The sequence below is a fragment of the Myotis davidii genome, unplaced genomic scaffold, assembly GCF_000327345.1.
Source record: "Myotis davidii unplaced genomic scaffold, ASM32734v1 scaffold54, whole genome shotgun sequence".
NCBI classification, from domain to species: domain Eukaryota; kingdom Metazoa; phylum Chordata; class Mammalia; order Chiroptera; family Vespertilionidae; genus Myotis; species Myotis davidii.
Window position 1 is genome coordinate 4,621,274 of NW_006287915.1, and position 12,447 is coordinate 4,633,720.

A 12,447-nucleotide genomic window follows, 5' to 3' on the forward strand; every position below is an offset into this window, starting at 1 on the left:
TCCCCCCCCCCCCCCCAATACCATGATTCCAGAAGACAGTTTTGAAAAGTATAATCCAGTGGGATAGAAAAGATGCACATAAGTACTAGAGAGTATAATAAATATTGATGTATAGAAGCCTGCAGTAACACAGAGGAAGTATCAAAAAATCCCACTTGGGTTTAGGACGTTTTCATAGTTATGGACTGTCTTGAAAAATGAGTCAGGATTTTTCCACTTGGGGAGTCCAATGAACCAAATAAGCAGATGAAGTCACAGATCTTTTTTTTTTTTTTGTCACAGATCTTTTAAAAGATATTGGATTATGGGTGCAATGTGTGGGCTACATGGTATGTTTCTAAGAGTGGTTAGATATGAATTTACAAAAGGATAGGTGAGATTGGATAATGAGGGACTTGAATATCTTGTGAAAGAATTTATTGTTTATTTTTTGATGTATTGATTTTAGAGAGAGAAGAAGGGAGAGAGAGAAGAAAACAACATCAATTTGTTGTTCCACTTATGTATGCATTCATTGGCTGATTCTCAAATGTGCCCTGATTGGGAATGAGGACCAATTGAGCTACCCGGCCAGGGCTTGCTCAAGAATTTAGAGTTTTTTTAAGTATCAGGTGGGCAGTCAGATATTTTTAAACAGGAAAATGATGTGATCAGGTGTCTGTTTTAGGAGGATAACTGGCAGCAGTATAAATGAGTTATTGGGGGAAAACCAAAAAGAATAAAACTTACCTAAATCAATAAGTTACATTATTTCTACTTATGCATTTTCTCTTCTAATCTTCAGCAAGACTCAGCTCTGCAATCAAACCTTCAAAATTATTGGTCATCTTTGTTTTTCTCCCCCCCCCATTTCTCTCAACTCTTCTAAACTTTCATCATTTTTCAGGCTTTTACCCAGCCTTTATCTCTATTGTCAGCCTATGAGCTTGCCTCTACTTCAAGTGATCTCATTCAACTTCCAGCTTCCAACTTCCTGACTGTAAACTTATATCCATACTGATTTTCACTCCAGTTCCTCCACTCTGAAAAAGTGGTACCTCTTCTCATTTATGGCCACTTTGTATAAACCTGTATTCCTGGCTCTAACTTCTCCCACCTTCTCTGGACCTTGCTCTATCTGTGTATTTTGATTAATATTTAACCACTTTCTCTTAATGGGTTTAAAAAAAATATATTTTATTGATTTTTCACAGGGAGGAAGGGAGAGGGATAGAGAGAAACATCGATGAGAGAGAAACATCGATCAGCTGCCTCCTGCACACTCCCTACTGGGTATGTGCCCGCAACCAAGGTACATGCCCTTGGCCGGAACCGAACCCAAGGACCCTCGAGTCCGCAGACTGACGCTCTATCCACTGAGCCAAACCGGTCAGGGCAATGGGATTTTATTATGATCATATTTTAGTGTTCCATCCCAAAATTTAAACATTCCCTCCTCCCCATCCTGCATTCTCCTTTAACTTGTCTTTTTAACCAGACTTCTGGAAAGGGTGAGTCTTTGCTGACTCTCTTTATTTTACTGCTTATGCTTTCGTAACCCAGTGCAGTCTGCTTTTCCATCCTTACTAGAATACTGAAACTACTCATGGCAAGGTTACGTTGAGCTAATTGTGGAATTCATTTTTCATTTTCACTTTTTTCATTTCATTCATTCAAAAATTAATGGAGCACTTTGTTCCAGGCTCTTGGAACTACATCACTGAACAAAATAGTCAATAATTTATGCCTTCATGGTCTTGCATTTTAGAAAAAGAGACAGTAAATAACAGTGTTAGAAAGAGAGAAACGAGGGTAAGTAGGATGGGGTAGCGGGTACAGGTTGCAGTATTTTTTTATTTTTTAAAATCCTCACCCAAGGATATTTTTCCATTGAGTTTTAGAGACCGTGGAAGAGAGAGGGAAAGACAGAAAGAAATATCAGTGTCAGAGAAACATATTGATTGGTTGCCTCCTTCACGGGCCCAGGGTGGAGCCTGCAACTGAGGTACGTGGCCTTGACTGGAATCAAACCCGGGACCCTTTGGGCCATAGGCTGACACTCTATTCACTGAGCCAAATTAGTTAGGGCCAGGTTGCGGTATTAATGAGTGATTAGGAGGCCTGAATTTGAAGGTGAGATTTAAACACAAGTTTTGAGGACGCTGAGGAAATAGCCAAATGGATATCAGGGGGAAGAGGTTTCTAGGCAAATAGAATGAATAGCTAGGGCAGTATTTATTTATTTTTTTTTACTGTGGTCCTTGTACCAGCATTAACTGGGAACTTTATAGAAGTGCAGATTCTCAGACCCTACTCCAGATACTGAATTGGAAACTCTGGAAGTGGGGCCCAGCAATCTATATTTAATAAGCCTTCCTGTTGATTCTAATACCTCCTAAAATTTGAGAATCACTGAACTAGGACAATGGTTTTCAATCTGTTTCATCATATGACATATAAACTAATTACTAAAATTCTGCAGTACATCAGAAAATATATTTTTTGCTGATCTGACAAAAAATAGGTATAATTTTGATTAATTTATACAGAATGGCTGTTATTATTTTTTTATTTAACAATCTAAAGGAGAAGATGTCAGTGCTTCTAAGCAATCAGGTATCACATGTTTTAAAAATTCTCACGGCACCCAAGCTGAAAATCGCTCAACTAGAATAATGACCCTAAGGCAGAGGGTTGCCTGGATTATTTGGGGAATAACAGAGAGGCCTGTGCTACTAAAGAAGAGAGAGTGCCGGCTTTTGTGGCCCGGTGGTTGAGCGTCTATCCATGAACTAAGAGCTCAGTAGTTTGACTTCCAGTCAGGGCACGTGCATGGGTTGCAGGCTTGATCACCAATAGGGGGCGTGCAGGAGGCAGCCAATTGATGTTTCTCGCTCATTGATGTTTCTATCTCTCCATCCCTCTCCCTTCCCCTCTCTAAAAACTAATAACGTATTTTTTTTAAAAAGAGAGTGAGGGGGATGAATAGTGGGAGAGGAGGTCAAAGATCGTAGGGATAGATCATGCAGAGCCATATAAGAACTTTAGTTTTTATTCTAAGAGATTCTTGAGCAAATTCTTGGCATTATTTATTTTGTACATATTCTCAAAGAATCACTTTGACTTTTGCGATCTATATTCAGTGATGTTTTTCTCACTGATCTTGAAATTTTGGGGTTTCTGTGATATCATACACATCTGGAATTTTTTTTTTTACTCCCGGGGGGCGTCCACCTCATGGGCAGGGGACCTCAGGCTGGGCGGGAGGGGGGGGCTCGGCAGCGTGCTCCCCTCGCCTCCTCCCCTTCCTGGAGGGCGGGGTGGGAGGCTCCCAGCGCAGCCGCAGTCCCCCCCTCCCCCCAGGGTCGTCCCCTCCGTGGGCTGCCAGGCCTCTCTGGAATTTCTTTTAATTTTCTGATTTTTCTTTAAAAAATTTCTTGGTAACTAAACTGTTGATGTCCTTAGTGTTCCATTTTTTCTGGGGTGTTTTCAATTATGGTTTTAATTGTCACCCGTATCATGATGACTGTCTCTAGCTCAGTTTAGGATACCATGTAATAATTTTTAAAATACTGCATTCATTTTGGAAGTATTGAGAATTGAAATAGTTTTATTGTAGAGACACATTTTATTGGTGGACACATGACATTGGTGACTATATGCTTGGTTTTAAAAAATAACCTGCTTTTATACTCTTTGTGTAAAGTTAAATTTATAGTGTGAAATTTATGGTTTGTGCTTGTTTTTAAGGTAACACGCTCATAAGATATCTGCTAGTGTAATGGATACTTGCCTCTATGCTACTTTAAATAAAGCAGGATGCCACCACTAGTTATAGATAAGATATATTCTCATCAACTAATAGGCTTCTCATGTAGGAGCAAAGTTTAGTGCTTTTTACACTTATTACTGAAAGTCTGTTTATGTCTTTATTTTTTTTCATTTTAGTATTCTTTGAAGTATGATCAATTTTGCTATAATGTGACATGCATTCCTATAAATTATACTCTGCATAATTTGCAAAATAAAAACCACAGGGTTTATGAACAAAATGGAATTAGAGAAACATTTAAAAACTGTGTCAGTGACACATGAAAAAAGATAGGAGCCTAATAAAAATTGTAGTGCAGCTGTACATGTTAAAAGGGGTAAAAAAAAATGCTTCAAACACTACAATAAATGTCATTTTACTTTGAAAAAGACCTAAAATGTGTGTGTGGAAGTGGAAGATTTTCAGCTTATGAATTATTATTATTTTAAAAAATATATTTTATTGATTATTTTTACAGAGAGGAAGGGAGAGGGATAGGGAGTTAGAAACATCAATGCGAGAGAAACATCGATCAGCTGCCTCCTGCACACCCCCTACTGGGGATGTGCCCACAACCAAGGTACATGCCCTTGATCGGAATCCAACCTGGGACTTTTCAGTTCGCAGGCTGACGCTCTATGCACTGAGCCAAACGGGTTAGGGCAGCTTATGAATTATTATAAAGTGGAGCAAGGAAGGTTATCTGAATTTGGATAGTAAGCTGTTACATCAGATATGGATGAGTGTGGCTGATAACATACACATTGAACTGAAGTAGTTGGTAGATGCTCAAAGTTTGTGGGGGTTTTCTGTTGCTACATGGCTTGGATCACCGGGGCGTTAGTTTTCTGGATTCTCAGTTTCTTGGAGACAAATCACACTTAAGCAAACATGAAATTTGTGTTATGCTCAAATTATTTTCTAATATATCAGTCATGTTGCAACAAATTCACATTTTCAAAATACGCCTTAAAGCTTATTTGTGGTTGCCTTCTACTTACTTTGTCTAGGGTACTTGTTTAGTAATTTCCCCATTTATTGAATAAGTTGTCTGTTCTTTTACCAGTAGGTCTGTAGGCAATCAAGTTAGGATGTTTGGAACACTAACAGATGAGGTGGGGGGAAATTGAACTTGGACTTTAGACGTCATTTGTGCCATTTTGAGGAAAGACTCTCTTTTAGCTTCAGAAGTGTATCTCAATGCTATTGTAAATATACTGTAACTTTATTGTTGAGCAGTTATAGGTTAGATAATACATAAACAAGATTTTGTAAATAACTTTTCCAGTAATTTGGGCCCAAGGCTAGAATTCTGGAAGAATGTTGGTTGAATTTAATTTATTGGTACTTAACCTACTTGTGCTGACGCTTTTCTAGATATAGGACCATTTCTTTGGTGTATAAATCCAATACAATCTCTAAATGTTGAGTTCATTTCATTTAGAGGTATGAATTAATTATATTTTATCAATGTGTATTATCTGTTTTATAATGATGAAGCTTTGCTTGTTGTCTACTCCTATAGTTCTCATTTATAATAATTTTTCGTTTAAAAATATTTTTATCAAAATGGGCTTTTAATTTATAATTTAATATTTTGAACCACCAGCTTTCTAACTTTTAGAAATGAAGCCAATATGAGTTTAGTCAGATTTTCATTTTCTCTAATAACATTCTTTTGCTTGAGAGATTGAGAAAATGAGACCCTTTAAAATAATTAATATCAAACATTATATAGCGTTTATTTTAAGTTGATTATAGCTCCCTCAAAGTATGCTGTTTTATTTTAAAGGATTAGAAGATAAGGAACAAAATTTAACAAGACGGCTTAGTGCCTCAGATATTCTATCTGAAAAGGTAAGATACTACTTTGTGGAATTGGATAGCTCTATAAGACTGACCGTTGTACTGCTTTACTCTGTTCTTTCAAAAGGGAAATTGTCTTGCTTTTTACTAATTTACTTTCATCTTTGTGATATCTTTATTTGGACATAAGCTTAAAGATAAGAAAATCTGGATAGACATCTTAGAGTATTTTTTCACTAGGTTCAATTAAATTGTGTTTAATTGAAGTGTTATTTATTTCCTTAAATGATCTCTTTGTTTTTTGAAACTTAATTTTCATTTTAATTATGGGCGGCATTATCCTGTGTGGGAAAGCTTCGGAGTTAGACAAACCTTGACCTGGTGTCCAATTCTAGCTCCTCTTAGCTGATTGGTTTTTAAAAAAATACGTATTTTTATTGATTTCAGAGAGGAAAGGAGAGGGAGAGAGATTGAAACATCAGTGGTAAAGAGAATCATTGATCGGTTGTCTCCTGCAATGCCCCACACTGGGGATTGAGCCCTCAACCTGGGCATGTGCCCTGACTGGTAATCAAACTGTGACCTTCTGGTTCATTGGTCAACACTCAACCACAGGCACGCTGGCTGTGCAGCTGACTGATCTTGTGTAAGCCTTTGCTTGCCTCTGTTTTTCTTCTTTACAAAATGAGTTTAATGTCATCTGTTCTCTGGGTTTGTTGTGAGGTTCCACAGGATAAAATACAGAGGCATCAAATACTGTGTTTGACATTTAATAGGCAGTTAATAATCCAAGCCTTTTTTTCTTGTTGTTGAATTAGAGATCTGGAAATAGCTGCATTTAAGATTTCAGCTAGTTTTTATGAGTAAATGGTAATGATGCAAAGAGCCTAGGAGCTTTAGGAAAGAGGTGGTCCTGCATTTAAGGATGATAATATAACAGATACACACACATGCACATTCATGTGTATATGTTTTTTAATATCATCCCAGCAATTTTGTAAAGTAAGTTGACTATTTTACAGATAAGGTAAAATTTATACAGGTTAAGTGACTTGCCTATAGTTACGTAGGACTTAAACGTCAGAGCAAAGAGTTGAATGAGGTTCAGTGCCCTTCTTGCTCATCAAATAGCTGCTTTAAATAGCATATAGTTGCACAGTAGAATCAGTGGTTTCTTTCTTTTTTTAAAAAAATATATATTTTATTGATTTTTTACAGAGAGGAAGGGAGAGAGAGTTAGAAACATTGATGAGAGAGAAACATTGATCAGTTGCCTCCTGCATACCCCCTACTGGGGATGTGCCCGCAATCAAGGGTACATGCCCTTGACCGGAATCGAACCTGGGACTTTTCAGTCTGCAGGCTGACGTTCTATCCACTGAGCCAAACCGGTTAGGGCAGTGGTTTCTTTCTTTTATTCTAAAAAGATAGTTGCAAAAAGTAATAGAAGACTTTTAAGTCTCAATGGAACTGATGATAGCTTTACTTTAAACTCTCTAGATCAGCACTGTCCAAAATCTAATAGAATTTTCTATAATTATGGAAATGTTCTATATCTGTACTCTTTAATATGGTAGGTATTAAACCACATGTGGCTGTTAAGCACTTGAAATGATTATTGTGGCTGAGGAACTGAATTTTGTATTCAGTTTTGGTTATTTAAATTTAAGTAGCCAGATGTGACTCATTGCTACTATATTGGACAACATGGCTGTAGGACTTTAGTACCAAGCAGTAGAATTTGGTATGTTTAAGTGATAATAGAGTAAAAAAGGATGATGATAATTTTAAAACTCATTTTTTACATATATTTCCCAATAGTGGGAAAGGTAACTATCCTGGTTTGTATAAACTGACGTAATGGTAGTTCAGTTAGGGATTTATAATAGTTCATGTAAGGGTGAAACCTGTTGATATAGGAACTACTGTTTCTTTATGCTTAAGAATTAAATAATTGGGTTTCAGGAAAAATGTAATTACAATTCACCTATAAGAAAAAGTCATTAGAGCCCGGGTTGTGTGGCTCAGTGGACTGAGTGTCATTTCACAGACCAGCAGGCAGGTCCCTGGTTCGATTTCCGGTCAGGGCACATACCCAGGTTGTGGTCTTGATCCCCAGTTGGGGACATGCAGGAGGCAGCAGATCAATGTGTCTCTCTCACCGATGTTTCGCTCTTCCCCTCTTCTTTTTTCTCTATCTAAAAATCAAAATCCTATATAATAAAAGGCTAATATGCAAGTTGTCCCCTTGACCAGGAGTTTGACCAGGGGGCAGGGCATGGCTGGCCAACCGCCCACGGCCCCTCACCCCAGCCGGCCCCTCACCCGTGCATGAATTTGTGCACTGGGCCTCTAGTAAGAACATATTTTTTAATAGTTATTAGATAAGTGATCTTTGACCTTTTTAAGTCTTAGACTTTTGATTTTTTTGCCTCTTCATACATACACATAAAGGAAAAACATATACAGTTTTGCATTTAACTTTAAGGGGTGGGGAGGCCAAAGAACCAAACCTCTTTCTTACCTTATTCCCCTGCAAATTCATGCACTCCAATTAAGAACCTCTGCTTAGATTGCCTGACATTTTCAGTTATATTTTAGCTAAAATGTATAGAATTTAATTTATAAAATTCTCTCAAAAGAGGTCTTTTCAGTCAGAAAAAAAGTTCTCAAACATTTGCTCTGAATCTGTCTTCCTGTTTTAGCTTTTCTGAAGAAAAGTCTTGAGTGTTTAAAATATTTTAAATATTCAGATAAATATTTATAGGTTTAGAACATGCAATGTTCAAACATAAGCAAGTCTTTACATCATTTTTTTCAACACTATTGAGTTTTAAAATACATATATTTTTAAAGTTTGCAACTTTGAATCTTGACTTTCAATATACCAGTTCTCTGTATTTACTCACGTGATAACCACTTTATTCTTCATTCCTTATCTCTCCTGGATCCTGGATTGAATTTTTTTTTTTGTTCACTGGCTTCTAGATTTTTAAAAAAATATATATTTTATTGATTTTTTACAGAGAGGAAGGGAGAGGGATAGTTAGAAACATTGATGAGAGAGAAACATCGATCAGCTGCCTCCTGTACACCCCCCACTGGGGATGTGCCTGCAACAAAGGTACATGCCCTTGACCAGGATCGAACCTGGGACCCTTCAGTTCACAGGCCAACGCTCTATCCACTGAGCCAAACCAGTTAGGGCTGGCTTCTAGATTTTAATTCTTTTTGTTTGGAAAGCTCAATTAAATGTTAATCTCTAACCCTTAACTTTTATTGATTATTAGAGAGAAGGGGAGGGAGAGAGAGAGAAACATCGATTAAAGAGTGCAACATTGATCCACTGCCTCCTGCATACCCTCTTTCCCAATAGTGGGAAAATAGTGGGGATCGAGCCTGCAACCCGGGCATGTGTCCTTGACCAGGAATTGAACTGGCTGCCTCCTGATGCATATGACAACACCCAACCTACTGAGCTACACAGGCCAGGCCTTCTTTTTTATTTTTTTGTATTATTTTGTTTCATCAGTTGTATCCTTTCCCTCCAACCCTACACATGAACATATGTACAGATTGATCTTCTGTTTATATTATAGGGACTAAATTAGGGTCTAGGGCTATGGTAAGTAATCTTGTTTTCTTATTTTATTTATATTTGTCATTTAAATATTTGCCTTAGAACCATCATTAAATTTTGACCACATAAAAGATTTGACTTGGTGAAATGTTTAAGGTCAAATAATTTAAAAATTGCAACTTTTTTTTTTAAGAAACTTGGTGAAGATGAAGAGGAACTATCTGAACTACAACTTCGTCTTTTGGCTCTTCAGTCAGCCAGTAAAAAATGGCAACAAAAAGAACAGCAGGTGATGAAAGAAAGCAAAGAAAAATTGACTAAGATGAAAGCCGTACAGCAAAAAGTTAAAACCAGTACAAAAACACATTCGGCCAAAAAAGTTAGCACTACAGGTGATCATTTTTGTTAAATTCTTTTAAATGATTTTATTTATCAGTATAGTGTCTAGATTTTAACTCAGAAAGTTTTGAGTGTGGAGAATTATATGGCCTTGAATAAAGGACAATTCTATGTAAACAGAACTGAGGACTTAATGATAATGAAAATTATTTTTAAAGCTCTTGCTTTCTTTTATCCTTTAGAAAATTCTAACTGATAGATAACTGATGTTTCTACATTTTTCATTTAAAGCTAAACAAGCATTGAGGAAGCAGCAAACAAAGGCATGGAAGAAACTACAACAACAAAAAGAACAGGAAAGACTGAAAGAAGAGGAACTGCGGAAACAAGCTGAAGAGGAAGAGAGAAGGAAAAGAGAGGAAGAAATCAGAAAAATTCGAGATCTCTCAAATCAGGAAGAGCAGTACAATCGATTCATGAAATTGGTTGGTGGAAAGAGGCGGTCAAGAAGTAAAGTGAGTGTAAGAATATGAAATCAAAGCACTACTCAAATTTAAGAGTCCTTACCATTTTATTTCATAGATTCAGTCAACTGAGAAACATAAAGTTCTTGTGTTTGATACAGCTTATATAACTTTTTTGGGGGAGAAGGAAAGGTTAGAATTGAAAATGAGTCTTGTATAGTTATAATGGTTGAAAATAGAAGAAATAAAAGAAAGACTAAAATCATGGTTAGCAAATCCTACATTTAGCTTTTTTTATCATTTTCTAGTTAGATGAAAGTAGGATTTACTAAATTGTAGTGAGGACTTATTTTAAAATGGCTGCTACCTAAGTACAGGGCAGAATTTCATTAATTTTTCATTATTTAGTAATGTAGAGTAATAAGTGTGTGATGCTTAATCAATAGACTATTTTAAAGAAAGTTAAATCATCATCTAGTAATAGCCTTAGTGGCTATTTATTTTACTTACTTTTACATATATTTTTATTGATTTCAGAGAGGAAAGAAGAGGGAGAGAAAGAGAGAAACATCGATGATGAGAGAGAATCATTGATTGGTTGCCCTCTGCACGCCTCCTACTGGGGATTGAGCCCACACCTGGGCATGTGCCTTGACTGAGAATTGAACCGTGTGATCTCCTGGTTCATAGGTTGATGCTCAACCACTGAGCCATGCCAACCGGGTGCTTTAATGGCTGTTTAGTTATCAAGCAATTGTGAGCTTTTAGTATATATGAATCATTGGTAGTGACTGAATGACTAATCTCTTTTATGGATGGTGCCAGGAAATATATCGGAAATTTGATATTGATCTAGTGTTATTATCAGTGATAATTTTTAGAACTCTGAGCTTTGAGACTACACTTGTGAATGTACTAAGAGGAATAGAGATGCTATTAAAAGTAAGAGCTCTTTGCCGAAACCGGTTTGGCTCAGTGGATAGAGCGTCGGCCTGCGGACTGAAAGGTCCCAGGTTCGATTCCGGTCAAGGGCATGTACCTGGGTTGCGGGCACATCCCCAGTGGGGAGTGTGCAGGAGGCAGCTGGTCGATGTTTCTCTCTCATCGATGTTTCTAACTCTCTATCTCTCTCCTTTCCTCTCTGTAAAATGCCTCCTGCACTCCTCCTACTGGGGATGTGCCTGCAACCAAGGTCCATGCCCTTGACCAGAATCAAACCTGGGACCTTTCAGTCCGCAGGCCGACGCTCTATCCACTGAGCCAAAACGGTTCCGGCAAGAGTTCTTTAATTTTAGGGATTCAGGAGTTTCATTTTCTTAAGCAAGGAATTTGTAAATTTGAACTTCTAAAAAATACTTTGATAGAATCTTCATTTAGAGAAAAATATTGTATTTGCACATTACTCCTATATCCATCTGTATAGGTTTTGCTGTTTTTAGTTTGTTATAAAACATCTCTATGAGTGAAACATTGTAAGAAGTAAAAAAGAAAATATGCAATTATATTGACCAAGAGTTTCTAGTTTTCAGCTATTAATTATTTATAGCTAAAATGTAACTGTTTTTTGGAAGGAATCTAAATACAGTTTTGATGATATAATACTTGAATTATTTATTTATTTATTTTTCTTTAAATTCTCACCAGAGGACATATTTTTCTTTGATTCTAGAGAGAGAGAAAAGGAGAGGGAGAAAGAGAGAGAGGAGAGAGAGATATCAATTGGTTGCCTCCCATCCTCACCCCAACTGGGGATCGAATCCCCAACCTAGGTATGTGCCCTGACTGGGAATTGAACGTGTGACCCTTTGGTGCATTGGATGATACTCTAACCAACTGAGCCACACCAGTCAGGGCTTGTCAAGTCTAGTTTTTTATACTGGGATAGACCATAAGTATTAAAGATTTTGGTGTCATCTTATTTTATAGAGGAAATAGAGGCCCGGTGCACAGAATTTGTGCACTCAGCAGGGACGGTGGGGCAAAGGGTCCCTCAGCCTGGCCTGCGCCCTCTCATAGTCCAGGAGCCCTTATGGGATGTCCAACTGATGGGCCTAAGCCAGGGGTGGGCAACCTTTTTGTGAGTGTGTGCCAAAACCAGAAAAATCTCTGACTCAAAATTCTTCTGCCTGTCAACCCTAATATTTTGAGAACATGTTACGCCTACTTGATATCTCTTAAGGTGTATGCATGTGAAGAACCTTGAAGAAATAATAAAATTAATTCTAGCGACAAAAACACAGTATATGATGATGAAAAATACATTTATTTTTTAATGTATACATGTACACTGATAGTCCGACAGAAAAATTTATGACTCCATTTGATATTATCAGTGGGACTTTTGCTGCTGCAACACTGATGACAGAGATTTTACATGAGGTTTATATTTTGTGACCTTCAGAGATATGCACGAGCTACTACTTTCATCCATCAGACTACTCCTATTACGAGACTTAACCAAATTCATC

At 37.2% G+C, this 12,447-nt stretch overlaps 1 protein-coding gene across 3 annotated transcripts in view; it reads left to right on the plus strand.

Moving 5' to 3' along the window:
- Positions 1-12,447, plus strand: part of ZFC3H1 (zinc finger, C3H1-type containing) — a 65,407-nt gene that overhangs the window by 11,833 nt on the left and 41,127 nt on the right. For all 3 annotated transcript variants that reach the window (XM_006759738.2, XM_006759739.2, XM_015561342.1), the window contains exons 3-5: positions 5,583-5,647; positions 9,370-9,568; positions 9,807-10,030. In XM_006759738.2, the coding sequence (XP_006759801.1) occupies positions 5,583-5,647; positions 9,370-9,568; positions 9,807-10,030 (488 nt within the window). The remainder of the gene's footprint in view (positions 1-5,582; positions 5,648-9,369; positions 9,569-9,806; positions 10,031-12,447) is intronic.